This window comes from Anarrhichthys ocellatus, unplaced genomic scaffold (assembly GCF_004355925.1).
Source record: "Anarrhichthys ocellatus isolate YVR2014 unplaced genomic scaffold, GSC_Weel_1.0 scaffold32, whole genome shotgun sequence".
Classification (NCBI taxonomy): Eukaryota; Metazoa; Chordata; class Actinopteri; order Perciformes; family Anarhichadidae; genus Anarrhichthys; species Anarrhichthys ocellatus.
The window spans coordinates 1,481,287-1,499,401 of NW_022280062.1; the positions used below are offsets into that span (position 1 = coordinate 1,481,287).

At 46.4% G+C, this 18,115-nt stretch overlaps 1 protein-coding gene across 5 annotated transcripts in view; it reads left to right on the forward strand.

The window, feature by feature from the left end:
• Positions 1 to 18,115, forward strand: part of mib1 (MIB E3 ubiquitin protein ligase 1) — a 50,488-nt gene that overhangs the window by 9,386 nt on the left and 22,987 nt on the right. For all 5 annotated transcript variants that reach the window (XM_031864948.1, XM_031864949.1, XM_031864950.1 and 2 more), the window contains exons 5-12: positions 745 to 811; positions 1,151 to 1,355; positions 1,837 to 2,020; positions 3,049 to 3,193; positions 3,319 to 3,452; positions 4,281 to 4,388; positions 4,500 to 4,697; positions 4,832 to 4,983. In XM_031864948.1, coding sequence (XP_031720808.1) covers positions 745 to 811; positions 1,151 to 1,355; positions 1,837 to 2,020; positions 3,049 to 3,193; positions 3,319 to 3,452; positions 4,281 to 4,388; positions 4,500 to 4,697; positions 4,832 to 4,983 — 1,193 coding nt within the window. The remainder of the gene's footprint in view (positions 1 to 744; positions 812 to 1,150; positions 1,356 to 1,836; positions 2,021 to 3,048; positions 3,194 to 3,318; positions 3,453 to 4,280; positions 4,389 to 4,499; positions 4,698 to 4,831; positions 4,984 to 18,115) is intronic.

The window sequence follows — 18,115 nt, forward strand, 5'->3', positions numbered from 1 at the left end:
GGGGGGGGGTTGCTGCAGGCGCAGCTACACACGCGTCTCAAATGAGAAGCCTCTTCCTCATTGGTGGAGACTGCCCTTTCCTTTTTACAAAAGAGGCCAATCGGGTGTCTCAGTTGCATAACAGATTTGTCCTTTGTCATTTTAATAGGCTGATAGGGAAGTAGGTGGCATCTACCTCTGGATTAAGTAAATGGACTCGACCCCCCCCATCTTGACTGTTTTATTTTCGCTTAGTTTTTTTTATGGAAAATGATCAAATCCTGCTAAAAAATACTACAAAATTCCAGCACATTTGCTTATGTGAAGTACCTCTCCCTGTTAATGAATGTCTGGTTTGTGCTCAGAGCATCGTGAGATCCAAAGTGTCTCGCTGGCTGGATGCAGTAGGATAGACTGGAGTTATTCATTTGTCTGGACTTGTTCTACTCAGGACTTTAGTGTTCATTCCGCTCAGAGGAATGTTTGCTCTGCCTCACAATCATCTCTGCCCTCTAACTCTGCCAAAGTGGCTGCGCATCTGAGTCATCACAAACGATGCGATGCCTTCTCTCTGTAGCAATGTAGTGTTTCGTCGTCCTGCCTTACCCTCAGGGCACTGGTCTTGTTGGTGTTCTAGGCAACTACACTCACACTACAGCATGAAGTGAGTAAATTCTCTGTGCCATCATTCACGGTCCTCCTGCCCCTCCTCTAATGTAATTACCTCGGGTAATTATCTAATCCCTTCCCTCTTTTCTCTCTCAGTCGGATCTGAAATGTGTCCAGGATGCCAAAGGAGGCTCTTTTTACAGAGACCACTGTCCCGTTTTAGGTAAGTGAGCCTCTGATCTGTGTCCACCGTCATTATTGCACCAATTCTCTCTCACCTATCGTTCTGGTGCAGTGAATTCAAGGGCATTAGGGGAGGTTTCACTTGTAGTTTGCGCTGCTTGGCCACTAGATGGCAGCGCTGCACAGTCACCTGGCTGCCAAAGCCACATACAGGCTCAGGTCATGCAGTGAGAGGTTTGATAGTATTATTATCCACAAATAGCCACACTGAGTACTTGTAGTAATGCCTTGCCTCTGTTTTGTTGTTACCAATTTGCAGCCACATATGTGGTTAAAAACTTACGATATCGATAGAGCTAACGTTACCTTAATCTCCCAGGTGAGCAGAATGGCAACAGAAATCCTGGCGGCCTCCAGATCGGAGACCTGGTCAACATCGACTTAGACCTCGAGATTGTTCAGTCCCTTCAACACGGCCACGGTGGGTGGACTGACGGCATGTTTGAGACGCTCACCACCACCGGCACAGTGTGTGGCATCGATGAGGATCACGACATCGTCGTCCAGTACCCCAGTGGGAACAGGTGAGTCCCTAGAGATGGACCAGCTCAGATTTATCGGATGAAACCGCGTCTCATCACCACAGCGTCTCATGAATTCAGTTTTATATAACCTCTTTCACCTCATCTCAGGCAAATGCCACCAAACGCTGAAGTACATCTTCATTACAAGATTAAATTATGGTTTGTAACACTTGAGAGAAGAGCCTCTCTAAAAGTTAGTGGTCAATTTGTTGTAAAATATAATTAAAAAGTGTATCTTCTTATCACCTTAAATGTCAACTTCAGTCTGCTTCAAGTATTCATGAAAACTCATAACTCAGTCAGACATTGATCATTTAAACAAAGGTTTTCTATTTATTTTATATTTTCTCATTACTTAATCGTAGCTGGCGAAACCCCAAATATTCCATGCGACTGCTCCGAATCTACTCTTGTTCAGGTATCATATTTTATGAGTTGTGAGTAAATAAGTTGTTTAATGCCTTCATTTCCGTATCCTCAGGTGGACGTTTAACCCCGCCGTGCTGACAAAGGCCAACGCAGTGCGCAGCGGCGACGCAGCAGCCGGGGCCGAGGGAGGCACCTCCCAGTTTGTAGTGGGAGACCTGGTCCAGATCTGCTACGACATCGACCGCATCAAACTGCTCCAAAGAGGCCACGGAGAGTGGGCCGAGGCAATGCTACCTGTAAGAGTGCTAACGAGTTTATGTATAGTGTAGCATGATACTATCCACCGGACTGTGAAGTTGTGTGAGTGACGGAAGATCTTCAAATCTAAAGTACACTTCAGTGGATAGTGTCATTAAAACAGAAAATATGTATGTTTGATATTTGCACCAGACATTTTTGTGATTGTTTAAGTCATTACATTAATTCATTACGAGCACACAATTTATATGCAAACAGCTTCTATAAATTAGGCTGAATCAATCTAGCTCTGTGTAATATTTCTGCTGTTTCCCCTGCAAATCACTCCTCGTCTGTGTTGCTGCCAATTTGTTTGTTTTGATCCTTTTTGGTCTCGACACGACTCTATTCTTCCCTTATTATGAAGTTTGTTCATCGCTGCCCAGCATGCCTGAGGTTATGTATCGCCAGTCTACTTCAATATACCACTTGTCCCTGCTGAACTGTCCCCCCCCCCCCCCCCCCTTCAGCATCTAATGAGCCTTAAAACCCAGAGACGGGTTGTAGCTTTGATCACTAGCCACGGCGGTTTGTCGCCCGCTGCTGCTTCTGTCGCAGCACCAGCTCCCCCCGTTATTGATGGCATCCTCCAGGACGGCCCCAGACCCGCCTCGACACACTCAAAGTGCCTCTTTCTCATACAGCCGAGATCCAGACGATATGATTCAAAATTGGAAAGCATTTTGCTCCGTCCTCTTTGTATCGGCTGTATAGATGAATAATAGTCTAGCCAGTAGCGGGGTCTCGTTCTTTTATATCCATCTTGTTTCTTGTGCAAGTAAATGTCCTCTGAATAATGAGAACACATCTTAAATCTGTAATATTTCGTTTTTTTCTGTCAGGTTTTTATTTTTGTTACTGCTCCGAGTGGGACAATTGCTTTGTTGAGCTGGTATTTTATTTTTTTTCCTCTTTGTCCTTCCCCGCACTCGTCCTACCAATCTTACAGGCTCCGTTACACAGAACATAGCCCATAGACAACAGCCCTCCACGTACTAATGAGTTTTGTCGCAACATTTACCAACAGACCCTCGGCAAGGTGGGCCGTGTGCAGCAGATCTACTCTGACAGCGACCTGAAGGTCGAGGTTTGTGGAACTTCCTGGACGTACAATCCCGCCGCTGTCACCAAGATTGCCCCCTCTGGCTCCGCTGTCACCAACGCCTCTGGAGGTATGTGTGAACAAGCACTCCTGACGTGGAGAGAGTGTCATTGTGGTTCTTTGTCCTCACTGCCGCCTGTTCTCTGACACCTTAACACGCAGTCACTTTCTGCTCTTTTCCCTCCGTTTGGCCAGAGCGTCTGTCTCAGCTGCTGAAGAAACTGTTTGAGACACAAGAGTCTGGAGACATCAATGAGGAGCTGGTCAAGGCAGCAGCCAATGGTGACCTGGCCAAAGTGGAGGACATCCTGAAGAGACCTGATGTGGATGTAAGTGCTCAACACACGGTTTTTTGGTATGAGCTGCTGCTGGACTTCTAGATATTAGATAGTCATTTTGCCGTTGAATATTTACAAGAGATCTGAGTCCATTGATGATTGTAGATGGAATATCCCTAGCTAAGCTCTGCTCTGCTCTCAGTATATCGAGGAGGCTGAGTCTCTCCTCGTGAAGGGCTCTGAGATCCTCCCACTCCTGCACCTCTCTCAATCTGAAAAGCATTAAGGCTGGGCCCAGAGGAGGCACCGAGGAGCATTGGTGTGCACTGCAGCACAGACCCGATTCCCTCTTTAAATCAAGCTGAGATCTACAAACCCTGCTACAGGCTACAGGCCAGGGAAAACATCCTTTTTGCCACAGGACAGAAGCCCGTGCCCGGTGTAGGTTATGAGAACTGGTTACGTCAAGTCTGCAACACTGTCCTCACTCAGAGAGCAAGAGCGAGTGAATGAGTGTGTGTGTGTGCCAGTTGTAAAGGCTGGCCAGATGCCCTACTGCCTTTCAGTGGAATTATTTGCTTAAAGCTGAGCACACTGAGCTCGGCCAAGTGATCCGCCTGCCAGGACAAGAGATGTCTCGAGACTCCCAAAGGAGTCCACATTAATATTTATGGTCTTGAGTTTTTGCAGTGCTGCAGTTGCTGATGAAACATGCACACACACACAGTCGTGCATGCGCAGCCGCTGACACTAACGCTTAAACACGCCCTCACCGAGCTCTTAGCCCCTCAGGTGAACGGCTAATGCAGCAGATGCGTATCGAAACATGACGCATGACATCGACACACACCCATATTCTCACTCTCGATGTGTTAACAGGTGAACGGCCAGTGTGCTGGACACACTGCTATGCAGGCAGCCAGTCAGAATGGTCACGTGGACGTCCTAAAGCTGCTGCTGAAACACAGCGTGGACCTGGAAGCTGAGGTTCGTATAGTTAAACGCATTCCTCGTCTCGCATCCATTTCATTATCACAATATACATCTAAGGCTAAGTAAGTGCTTTTCACTGAGTCATTATGCTGGTGTGTCATTCAGGACAAAGATGGAGACCGGGCAGTGCACCACGCATCCTTTGGCGATGAGGGCTCTGTCATTGAGGTACTGCAGAGGGGCGGTGCTGACTTGAATGCCAGGAACAAGCGAAGGCAGACTCCTTTACACATAGCGGTCAACAAGGGACACCTGCAGGTGGTCAAAACCCTGCTGGACTTTGGCTGCCACCCCAGCCTTCAGGTATCTATCACTGCGACTTATTTACGTGTAAAAAAAAATAAATGCTCTGTGAGAGTAGAGAGGTCGTTTACGGCAGGGTTTGAATCACAGATGAGTACGAGAGGAGAAAGTTACACGAGGTTTCCCCTTTTTAGGATTCCGAGGGGGACACGCCGCTGCACGATGCCATAAGCAAGAAGAGAGATGACATGCTGTCTGTGCTGCTGGAGGCTGGTGCTGATGTCACCATCACCAACAATAATGGCTTCAATGCCTTGCATCACGCGGCACTTCGAGGAAACCCCAGGTATGAGACACTGTCCTGCTCTCCCGCTTGCTGTCGCACCTGTTTGGGGTCTACGAGGGACCAGGGCATGTTTGGGTGGAATCTGTGGAGACGGGATCCTCAGGATGGCAATAGTCTCACCTTAAACACCTTACATATTTCTAAATGTCCACACACTGATTCTTTCTGGACTGATTCAGCATTGAAGCACAAGACTCCAGAACTGGAAAAGAGATTTCACAGTGCGTTTAAAAAATATCAATTGAGAAATCAGATTGTTGGCACCTTGAGACGTTTTTGCCCTAATAGTGAATTAGCACCAGACCAGTGTTTGATTGTATGCGTGACAGTCATAACACAAATATCTTCAGTGCTAAAATTGTGATTATTTAGACTTGATTATTGAATAATAACTCAACTGATAGATAATTGTTCTCAATATTCAGCCCAACTGAAACAACTTTCGCTCAAGAAAAAATACATTTTAGAGCATTTTCAAATGTTAGTCAAAACTACAACCACTACACTTCCTGTTTTGAGGCCGTGGCAGAATCACTAATCTGTTACTACTAACCCGTTACTTAAAACCTGTTACCACTCTGACGGCCTGCGGGTGGGCCGTCAGAGTGTTAAGTGTAGATTTGTGTCATGTACACAACTGCTCTGTAACGATGAGTATTAATGTGATATCTCATTAGAAAGCTACGGTTCTTGTAATTCGATTTATGCAAACCATTTCAAGATACAGTAACAACAGCAGGTACAGTTAACGTCTCTGTCAAACAAGCACTCCAAAAATAGCCGATAAAATATCGCCTTGACTCACCGATTATGATTCATAACGTCTCCCTCGTGCATGCTAGTCCAGCAAAAACGGTCTTGCTAGGTGGCTAAAGGTCCACTCGATCGAATCCAGTAAAATATTTAGTCCAAAACACATTAGTACGTCCATAAAGACCCACGGGGGGCTGTTGCATCATTTCAAATTAGCCAGCAGATATGATAACTCGCGATCATAATTCGGTCATAATTTCACTTTTCATGCAAAATGGAGCCTACATTCCGCCGGTTAGATTGACACCTCATTTGACCCAATAGGAGCTTCTATAGCCCGGTCACATTCTGGAACAGCCAACGAGAGTCCGCTTTGAAAGACAATGCCTCTTGCTTTGAGTAAAGCTCGAGCCAATCGCAACAGATTCCATTGAATCTCAGGCTCCATATAGCCAATGAAATTATGAAGACAAGGATATGCAGATTCAGCAGATTGCACTCTGGGAAAGTTTTCAAAACTGAAATTCAATGCCGTGAGTCAAGTACCTGAGACCGATTATCAAGAGCAAAGTCTGGTTCATGAGAATTTTCAAGAATCTGTGAAAGTTGACAATGGTTAAATATGTTATAGTTAACCATACATCGACATAAATAAACTATATTTCGAATTTCGGACATGTAGTTTATCGTAGTATATGCATTTTGACATGGTGACGACGAGCCTCCAAATGCGTTTTTACGCGGCCGTACTCTTAGTAAACCACGTGTAAAATATAAATTTTCTGTCGTATTGTTATCAAATTCTAACTTCCACCAGGTACTATGACTCCATGCTATCGTAGCAGTGTCTTTTCCAGCTCATAAGTCCCAGCCATAGATAACTGCTGCCATCTGTTGGCCAAAACAAATCCAGGCGGAAATAAAAACCTTCTTTTTCAGTGTGTTGTAAACTCCATAGCTCAATGCCAGTAGCACTTACAGTGATTCTGACTGATTGTGAAGAAACTTCAGAGTGTTACCGTTCAATAGAGACTAAAACCATACATGTACTCCCAATGGTTCAATAAGAGCTGTCAGTTTACTTTGGGTACGCCTAGGATAGGCGTTTTAGGCAAATTTTACAGTAGTGGTAAGAGGTTCACCGGCATGAATGACGTGGGCTCACCACCTACAGGTCTAAACTAGGAGACGTTAGTAGTAAATCTAAAATAAATCAAATGGATATTTGGATATAAATTTGGATATAAATCAATGTTTACAGTTCTTCCACAGATTCCTTGAAAGCATTTGTCTTTCATTGAATTGTTTTTTATTAGTGTAGTTGATAGCCCTTGAAGTTCATTTGTTGTTTGTATTTTGCTGTTGTGCCGGTCCGTCTCCGTGTGTTGTGAGCAGAGGCCGGCCTGAAGCGGCAGCCGTTCGCCTTGTCCTTGGCTGTAGCTATTTCTGGCTGGAGGACGTTACCGCTCCACTCTTTGGCTACTTCATTCTTGTCTCTCAATGAGCGTATTAAAGATGGTTCAGTGAGACGGCTGCCTGTATCAGGTTGTTCATCCGGGGTCTCTTAAACTGATGGACATTGACGTTACAGGGTCGGCGTTATAGAACGGAGCGACCTTCATGTCTGCTTCACACGCTGAGCTCTTTTCCGTGTGTACGTGTATGGTTGCGCATGAGCGTGGTTATCCCGGGCTAAATGTCATTCCCCTTCACTGGCATTCATTCGTTTTGGCATGAGGACAAGTAGGATTGAGGTCAGAGGGCTGTGCCACAAGCCTGGCCAGACCCAGCCTTCCACCTCTGGCACACTAAAGCCGGGGCCTCCTGTGTGGTACACTGACCAACTGATTCGATATGAAGAGTAACGATATGAAAACACAAAGCATTGCCTATCAAGGAAAATCCGCTGTCAGTGGTGTTAATCTCCAGTGACATTCATTGGCAAATACATTTAATTAACATACGGATTGTGAGGAAAGGACTTGTTTTCTCTAACAAGCAAATGATCAAAATGATGGTTGTAATAACAATAACTTGGAACAAATTAAATAACACTTTTAGGGGAAAGACAGGGATCACAGACAGAAACGGTTCCAACCAGACAGACATAAAGACAAAGTATGAACAGCAACAAAAGTATAAAAATACAGTAAATATAAATACTTAAAATAATAAATGCTTTTTGTATTTCTTTACTTATTTTATTTTTGATTTATTTTATGAAAGATGCAGAACTAGCTTGCCCGACCGATCTCCTACAGCAGGTCGGTCCAGAGCTGATGATCCTTGAAATTATTTAATTAATTAAATGTAATTATATAGATTAGAGTCTGATTCATCCACATGTTCATTTTATTTTTTAATCATACCCACTAATTGACAAAAGAATCACACACACGACACACAAAATTGGCCATGTGGTCCGAAATCCCATCCCGACTTTGTAGTCCGTGTGTGAAACGATGTTACAAGACCACTGTGTTGTCTTTTATTACAGCTTTTAAACTTTAATGAATGATAGTAAACTCATTTAGGAAAGGTCACAGACTGGCAGAGTGTAAACACACTTGCTTGCATTATAAATATTAAAATGCAATGAGCGTGTAATGTGTACATGTAAACCAGCATTCGGTGTAAAGCAGCAGAAAGCCGGTCCGCTGCAGCACGCATTGATTTAGCGGTGAAAAAAAAGTGCTGGAGTAGCAGTATTTCCTGTATCAGGGCTGCTATTGTGTTGTGTGTGCGCGTTCCTTTTCTTCCGTCCACGCTCTGTCCCCTCGCCTTCAGAGAAACGAAGATGTATGTCGCCTTCTCCAGTCTGCCCATTTACTTTTATTTCACGCTCGAGCACCTGCAATATCGGGAAGACAGTCCACAAGTCCTAAAGCCCTCGGAAAGCTCTCCCTAGGTTGAAATGAAAGTACCTTGTCTGCTGTGTTTTTAGTGGAGAGGCAGTTGCTTCGATTGAGTGCTTGGAGGAATTCCTACCACCGAATCATATTTCAAAAAAAGTGCCTTTGACAACTGTCATGAGGAAGTGCTTGGAGTTGGGAGTTGATCGGAAGCCCCTTGGACGAAGGGTGTTATATGAAGCCCCCTCCAGTTTACGATCGATGCTATTAATGTTCCCTGATAGTAGGTCCGCGCTCCCGCCTCGTGTTTAGATTGAGCACCGGCAAAGAATGTCCTGGCACACGCGTCTTAAACAAGTCTAATCTATCGTTTTTCATCAAAACTAATACAACTCATGTAAAACGGGGGGGAAGAATTGCTTCCACTTTGTGTTCTGTACGTTATCTACATCAAATGCTGGCTTCAGAGAGTGCGTCAGAGGCCCCTGTGTGTGTGTGTGTGTGTGTGTGTGTGTGTGTGTGTGTGTGCGTGTGCGTGTGCGTTTGTGTGCCTGGGTATTTTAAGATCGCGGGTTTGTCTTCCAGCGGTGGAAAGAAGATTGAGGAAGATGTATAGGAAGAACCCTGTGGATGACGGATGAATCTTTCAACTTGGACTCCCAAATACAGAGAGAAATCAAGCCGACCAACAGGGGTGCGGCAGGAACCGGGGAGTTTTACTATATTTCACCTCGTTCATTACTCACATACACACACATACCACTACAGAGTGTGAAGGCATTTCCTCATAAATTAGACCTAGTTGTTAAGTTTTACAGTTGCTACTAAATTGAAAGTGCTGGTATAACTGGTAGTAACGCGTTGAGGAAAGGATTTTCTCGGACATCCACATTATGTTTTCCCCCCGTTGTGTTTACCGCAGCCCGAGCCTGCGAGGGGCGCCTGGCTCGTATCTGTGTCTTCCCCCTCGGGCTGCTGGGAGCCAGTAGCTGCTACAATACTGTAAACAATACGATTAATAGCCCATGACTCATAAACGGGCTCCAAACAAGCCCTGCAGCGGCGGTCTGTGCCCTTTTACGTGTCACCTCCTTGTAATATTTGCCCTCCTCCCTCTCTCATATGGTGCTCAGCTTCTTTTTTTTAATATGGCATCATACAGGCAAACCCCACATGGTAATCAAGGGCTCTGCCATTAATCACACCGCGCTCCAAAATGCAGTGTTCCCAACATAATGTCGGTGCTAATAGGCGGCAGTATTGTAATGGTGATCTCAATTAGATAGAAAACGTGTTGTGGACCCTTTGAGGCAAATTTGCGGAATGGGACAAATGTTTGCACTTCTAGAGACTTGCTGCTTTATTCACATGCGCTTCATGGCTGCCAATGATTGAATCAGGAGTTTCTCGCCCTCTCTCTTGCTCATTTCAGACTAGGCTAATCAAGTCAGACTATACTGTAATTGAGTAAGCTAGTGCCTCTTACGGTACGCCAAATAGATTTCATGGTTATTGGTCCAATGGAAAACACTTTAAATTCATAAGAAATGGAGAATACTGCGCTCTTTTTACCATTAATTCAATACATATTTTTGGTTATGCTATATCCACAACCTCAAATCAGTTTGTATAATGAGACCAATTGGATAAATTACAGAGTTTAGAACGATTGTCAAGTAAATAATTCGTGTTTTTTGTGGTTATGTGGTGTTGAGCACCAAATTGGGAAGGAGGGTGGTCAGGAGACGCAGCGTGAGGGGAGTTTGGTTTGATCTGCAGGAACAGCGAGTGTTTGAGAGCAGCCGGCCCCTGTGATTTGTTGAGCTCCTATCCTCTAGAGCACCTGGCCCTCGTCTACCCCGGCCTGTCCGACACCAGTGCAGGAGGTACCAGGGGCTGGAGGCCGAGGAGTTTTGAATCTGTGCAATGTGCAGTCTCTTAACAACTATATTTTGCAATTGACTGTTAGCATCCAGTGACAGTCAGTTTAGGAGGTGTCTTAGCAGGACAGCCGTGCAGACATGCGAGCGCTGTGGTTCTGAAACAGCGCACGCTGCACATCCACCCCCCCCCCCCTGCTATTTTTGAAACAGCCATTGATAGTGTGGTCCGAATATCAATCCGGTTGGAGGCAGAGAGTCAGGAAAGTGGACCATACGAAAAGTTTGGAAGCTGGGATTGGTTTTATTTATTAGTCAGAAATGACACATTGAACAGTACAGTTTTGAACAGTGCAGATGTTGTTGGTCGAGGTCATCATTAGGAAGTGGCCCGCTGCCGTGACAGTGATTGTGTCGAAGGAGCTCCTGTAGTCATCAAAGCATAGCTACAGCTGGTTGAAGGGGACCAAATCCATTCAAGAGGTGATTTGGTTCCATTTTACCAGCTTTAGCAAAGCATTGTGGAATCACTGTTTCAGAGACGGGACTTGCTGTGAAGTGAACTGTCACAGAGGCTCTGCTGCAGTACAGTTTAATCCGAAAAGAGCCAGAGACACACAGAGCAGAGAAGGGCCATGTTGCATTTCAACGTGTTATTAAAAAGCCGAGATGTGGCCCATCACACCATGTGTCCACCCACTGGTTGAAACGGACGATGTCTCTCTCTCTCTGCTTTTTTAATCCCGACCGTTCACCTTCACCCACCCTGTGTGACACACATTACATTTAGCACACTACAATAACACACAGGTACAGTTGATCAACCTTACCTAACTTTCTCTTCTGCTGCCTCCCGGGCAGTCTATTTATCCTCCTTGCAATCTTTTTTTAAAGTTTTATGCTTCCCCCCCCCCCCCCCTCCCAGTGAGCGAGAGAAATTGTTCCCTGAGAAAAGGATAATAATAATCTGTGGCAGTGCACTTGAGTCAAATGTCCCGGAGTCGTGAAGCAATTACAGGGTCTGACAGATGGGCCCTGCTGCAAACACGCTGCCTCTGCGGTCACCGAGACGGCCCGACAGACAAATGCAGAGGCATGAGCACACACACACACAAGCTCGCTCGCTCTCGCTCCTACAGCAGCACTCTGGGGTGTCGAGTCACAACATTAATTTAAAGCAGTCATTTAAGTCCTAGAGACTGATTTGTAGTTTGGAGGGTGCTGTTTGAACAGTGACTGAGGGCAGATTATTTCATTTCTCTTTCAGGGCTCAACAGAAGTACAGTAATGCAACATTTTTCCGCTAAAAATCTATCCCAGTGCTAATGCAGGAAACGATCGCAGTGGCACCCACATAAAGATCTTTGATTATGTTTTTGTGTGCCTAAAGCACACAGTTGGTTGTCGTCGATCATAAGCTCAATAAACCATCAAATATTTCACATACTTTCATTATCATTACTGGTATAAATGTTCCTTTGACACTATTTTGCAAGCGGAATATGAAGCATAGGTCAGCTGTTATAATTATTGACTTTTCTGCCAAGGCACGGAGACGGTTCTCCGAGTGGCCAATGACAGCTGAGGGATATACGGCCCTGCTTGTAGACAGGATGGAGGTCAGTGTAGGGCCAGCTTGATACGGCACACCAGAGGCAGGTCTATTTGTAACATACACATGCACATTCATGCTCGCTCACTTACACACACGCTCAGAGTCAGGTGGCCAGGCCGCTCACCTCGTCTAAGGGCCATAACAGGGCAAAAGCCGGGGGGGCGACAGGCACTCAGCATTTGATAATGTCAGCATCTGCTGTGTTTGTCACTCAGACAGCAGCTCGGTGCTATTGAGGGAGCAACATGCAATGCGAGCCATGGACTCCTGCTTCTTGACAGAGAAGAGGTCTAAACAGAACATCATGCAGAGGGGTCCAAATAAATACAGCTTCCTTATGACGCTCTCCTAAATTATAAATAAATCAGAAATTTGATCCAAATTCGTCAGAGGAAAAAGAAAAGACGACCAGAAAGGGATTTATAGACTTGAAACTATTTTGTCATTATGACTTAAGTATGTTTTTAACCAGCGTCGTTAAACTCAGGTGAAAGGAATGCAGATTGTCAGAGTTGGGACCGGTCGTGTCACCCCCGCTTAGAGATTTCTTCCATTGAAGGGGAATGGAGTAAGTGAGCCTTACACTCGGCATATCAATTAGTTCAGAATGAAGTGTCTTGTATTTCATTAGAATAAAGCTGTCGTACTAGAGGGGCATACGCACACCTTTTCATTGCTCCACTGCGGGAGAAAAACATTCCAGCCTTCTGCATCCAAACAACATTGTAATTGAGGAAAAATAAATCTAGTTTTTATGAAGAAGCAATTTATGTATGCAGGTATACCTCGAATAGTTGCGGATAATAAGAATCTTATTTGTTCCATGTTTTTTTCTATTCATTATTTCTTTAATTTAGGTGCTCAAGCTAGAGCCAAAGTGGAACAAATGACCTCTAGTAGAGCAGTGTGTCTCCATTAACGGGGTTGAAAGAGAAGTAAACCTGGGCTAAAACTGGTACCGGGATCGTCTGTCATCACAGGCCAGCGAGGGGGAAAGAAGAGAAAAATTTATATATAATCCCCCCCCCCCCCCCCCCCCCCCTCCTCTCGCCTCATTTCTCCCCGCGCCTCTGTCCATATTCTGTTGCCTTTTATTTGTTTGAAGCGGTCAACAATTGGAATCAGCTGACGGGCCACAGTCGACTCTGATCCTGCATTGTCACTTTTTGATGGTCTAATCTGACTGCCATGCAGCACGGCAAAGCATTTGGCAAGCGTAGCAAACGTGAACAATGAGAGCAGGAATCAGGGGGGGGGGGGGCGGTGCGGATAAGGGCAGCGGCATAAAGGGAGGGCCGTCGCAGTTAAACACAAATATTGTTAACACGGAAAAGCCATATGATGCATAGTATAGAGCCAGTTTGTGGCAGCAGCAACCTACCTCCCTCAGTCCCCCATTCTGCCCCCTCAGCAACTATTTCCTGCTCTTTCAGTTGCATGTTTTAAACAAAAAAAGGCAACTGTGGCAAAGTTTTGGTCCAATTCACCTTGCTTCCCCCCCTTGAGCCATGTGGGAGCACTGGGAAAGATTATGGTATTACTGGTCAGGAGCAGCTCTGACATACCTCTCACGGCCTGCTGAAGTTGGCTCTAAGTTGCAGCTGGCAGAATTTCAAGGGCTGTAATGCAGTAAAATCGGTCCGATAATGAAAGGAGGCCCTGTTCGTGTGACGATGTCACAAGGCCGCTGTTTGCCCATAGTAGGTGTGAGTGGCAAGTAGCGCCTTAAACGCACTCTGCTGACAGAGCAATCTCAAAACACGACCGCTATCACATTGTGCTAACTAACGTAATTGTCCAATGAGTTGATGGCAGATCTTGGATGAGAGGTTTTTATTGGCCAAGTCAGCCAGTTTTAGAAAGCAGTAAGTTCCCTACAGTGAATGTTGCTGCAGTGAGACTGCCCAGAGACAGTATAGCTAATGTATGAGCCTTCCCACTCACATTCATTCTCTCTCTTCTCCCCCCTCTCTCTCTCTCTGCCCCCCCTCTCTCTTTCTCTATACATTTTCTTTTTTCCTCTCACACCATGATCACAGTCCTATTAACAATCTGCAAAGCACAAACACATCCTCAGACACTGCTGTCCTGCATCATTTTCCCAGAACGAGGACAAGCACCTCACCAAGAATACATACTTCTTTACATTCCATAGCTGTCATATGTTCATATGGGTACATAAAGAAGTATGTACACCAAGGAGGTAATCTTAGGTATGAAAATGTCTCACCTTTCGCCAAGGTCAGGAAGTTACCAGCAGCAACATTCTCTCTCTCTCCCAAGTATGGTAGTCTGCACCGTAAGGTGACTTTGAGTGTAAATGCAGCTCAACACTCGAGGCTTTCCTTTGGTTGCCATGTAAGGCTGAGCAGCCGGTCCCCCCGCCCCTGAACATAACAGAAGTTTTGCAGTCCATACCATAGTCGACTCACCCGGGTGACCCCCGCTCTCCTCCAGACAACTGGGAGAAACCAGGAGGATCAGGGGAGGAATACAGCTCCCCCCCCCCTTTTTTTTTTTTTTTTTTTTTACTGCAGTTTGAAGGTGGTCTGGTTCTCTTTCCAGGAAAAAAATGTTGAGGAGGTAGATTAAGGAGTTGGACAAAAGCGGCAGCAGAGATGAGAATAGTTTTTTCTCCTTGGCAGAAAGTCCGTGGTGTAAGGTGCCTCTGTGCGCGCCTTGTCTTGTAGGGTGATCATCACGCTCTGGACTGTGTGTCCCGGGAGCAGGGGTGCACCTATAAGCTGACACACTAAAACAGTTTCACTTCTCTCCTCCCACTTCTCTTTCAGTCTGCCTCCCTCACCGCCACCTCGTTCTGCTGTTTCACCTCCCCCCCCCCCCACTTTCTATATCCCACCTCTCACTTTTACCAATATGTAGCTCTCACTTGTCTCTCTTGTGTCAGCAACGTCCCCAGAGGCGAGCCGGAGCGCCTGCTGATGTTTGAAAACGGGAGTGATCCAAGTGGAACAGGAAGCTATTGTGAGCAGGATTTGGGCTTTAGGTGCAGAGGCAGGCCATAGGTCACATGAAGGCGTTAATGCCCACTCAGCACTTGTGGATTGGTCCTGGCTATACCACCACCACCACTACCCCTCTCTTTCTCTCTCTCTCTCTGTACCTTGTTCTCTCTCTCCCCACACATGGATCACTGTTTTAATGGTAATCTTTTCTCACTTCCCTTTTTTCTCTGAGCAACCCTCACCTGTCTGTGCAGGGGGGGGGGTGGAACAGATCAATAACCATTTGCATGGTGGCGAGAATTGTTCAGCGAGCCTCTAATGAATCTTTGCCCCAGACCAACACATTCCACAAGTCAACAATGCCTCCAACCGTGCTGAGCTAGCCAGCCGGCCGCGTGCCGAGGCGACGGGTGTAAAACAAAAAAAATGGATTCAGGAAGACCAGCTTCAATTTGAGTTTCGAGACTTGGTGGCAGAGAAACGGAATAAACGGGGGGAAAAAAATTGCTGCAGTGTTTTTTGCAGCGGAAGGCTTTGGAATAGCAATGAGGGGAGGTTGAACTGGAGGTGACAGTTGGTGGATGAGCCCTGGTCCTAAAGGTGTGACGTCCTGTTTAGGAAATGTCACAGCCACCCGATAGGGTGAGCAAATAGCAGAGAGAGAGGGGGGCTGAAATTCCTTCCGACACTCAGCGGGATGAAGGTTGGAGGAACGTGTGGTGCCTGTTCTGGTTTGGGCGATAGCACTGCAGCACTGTGTGCCCTGCATGCCCTGCCTAGCCTACAGCAATCCGTTACAGAGAGAGAGAGAAGAAGAAGAAGAAACTGGGCTACTACCCTAAGTGCTGTGGGTTCAGCTGGTGACACACATCTACTCAGCCAAGCATTGCTGCCCAATACCCCACCCCCACCCCCCCACCGCACCCACATCTGTGTTAATACACTTCTCACAGCTGTGTGCCGTCAATCTCCCCCCCCCCCCGTTCAGCACTCCTGACCTGCCCGCTGTTCATTATTCTGATGCTTCGTCATCCCTCCGGTCGCCACGTTCCATCCCTCTGCCCCAATCAGCCAACCTTGGACCTAAAAGTGTGACGTGTCCTCAAACTTACCTCCCATCAATTTTAGAATGGCAGTGCACCCCCGCCCACCCCAGCCCCTCAGTTAAATTGAAGAGCGGTCTGGTAAGACCACCAAAAAGACAAAAAATGAACACATTAAAAAGTCCCAGTAATTATAGTATCCTTAGTCATGGTGGCAAAAAAAAACATCTTGGAAGGTGTCGGACGCAGAGGGCGAATTGTGCATAAGGGAATGTCTCTCCACACCGGTGCAGGTCTGAGTTAACGAGTCCGTCATTAGATAGCGGCAGAGCTGCAACCATGAAGCCTAATGAGCCAGAGAGCTCTGCTGCTGCAGCATGTCCGGCCAGTGCCAGGAACACAAGAGAGAGAGAATGAGAGAGAGTGCAAGACAAGAGAGGGAGGGAGGGAGAAAGAACAAGATGAGAGATAGAGTGGAGAGTGCAAAAAAAAAAAAAAACAGGGCTAAAATCCATGTGGACCTTTGCAACTCCCCAGCCTCCCTTTTCCATCTCCTCCTGCATCCTCTTTCTCTCCATATTTAAAAAAAAAAAAAAAGCTTTATTTCTTTCCTTCTTTAAAGACAAGAGGAACAAGAGAAAAGAAAAAAAAAAAACCTCAAAGGTTGTCTCTGGTTAAGTTCTGTCCCAGTGCTGCCGCTGCTGCAGAACAGTGCATTCCACTCCCCCGCGACTCATGCGCTTAATAACTGATCGCATCCGAAGAAGAGAGAGAGAGTGAAGAGACGGGACAGGAGACGTCGAGGCCCGTCAGGGGTAAACTCCGTCCGAAAGAGCGAAGGAAGAGCATATATTACCTGTCAGATCAGTTTCTTATCTGAGCCGCTCCTCCTCTCCTCTCCTCCTCTCCTCCTCTTCCCATAGTGAAGAGAGCCATAATGACCTAGAGAGCGCTCCAGCTGCTGCAGCCATCGTGTGTGCCGGGTGCACGCCTGACTCGCTGAATCAGCTTCTATGATTGGGGGGAGGAGGAGGAGAAGGGGTGGTGGCGGGCGGGTTGAGCGCCAGAGTCAGGGAGGGAACGAGGGGGGGGAAAGGAGAGAAAGCACACACACATTCCCATACAAACACAAGTCATACCTTTTAGAAGAGGAAGACGTAGAGCGGACATGAAGAGCTGCCATTTGAAAAAAAGGGGGAGGCGGGGAAGGGGGGGGGGGGGGGGGGGGGATCTGCAGCACTCCTCTCCATCATGTGCATTGTGAGGGAGAAAGCTGGGAGGATGCCCTGGTCGGTGGAGGAGGCAGAAAGTGTACCAACATTTTTCTCATTCCATCGACACACACACACACACACAGAGCCCCAGAGCTTCATTCTGCTCCTAAAATGCGCTTTTATTATTCAGTGGAACTTTACACAGCAGCTTAAAAGAGGGAGTTTATTGAATGGGTTGAGAGCAGAATTGTGATCGAGGTATTTAAAAAAAGACGTAGCTGTGCCTCTGCGGTAGAAGACAGCTGTACTTTTAATAGTCCCTTGCGATCCATGTACATTTGATTACCACTGTCAGGGACTAGAGACAGAGGACATTGCAATATCTTTTTGGTATTTTGGAGTTTTACATTTATATTTTTTTGCGCTTGTGAATCTTCAACATGCAGCTTATGCATTCTTAATAGTGCATCTCCAGGGTCACCTTTATTTACTAGGGAAAGATCAAGTAGAGATGCTGCTGCAGTTTTCGGGGGCGAGGGGGGGGGGCAGAGAGCACAGGAAGAACACCGTGGCAGCAAATTAGGGACATGAGGTCAAGCAGCCAAAGGCTTGCTACCCCACAGTGCAGAGGGCTAAGCTGAACAGTTAGCACTTTGTGGGGAAGCATCTGAAGCACGCCTCGGCCCCTGTTGCCGGGCTGCTCCTGTGTCTTGTCTCACCACCTCCCTGACCATATTTAGTCAAGCAGTGCAAAAAATAGTTCCCGCTCCGCTCCGCTCCACTCCACTCTGCTCCTCTCCTGGCCCCCC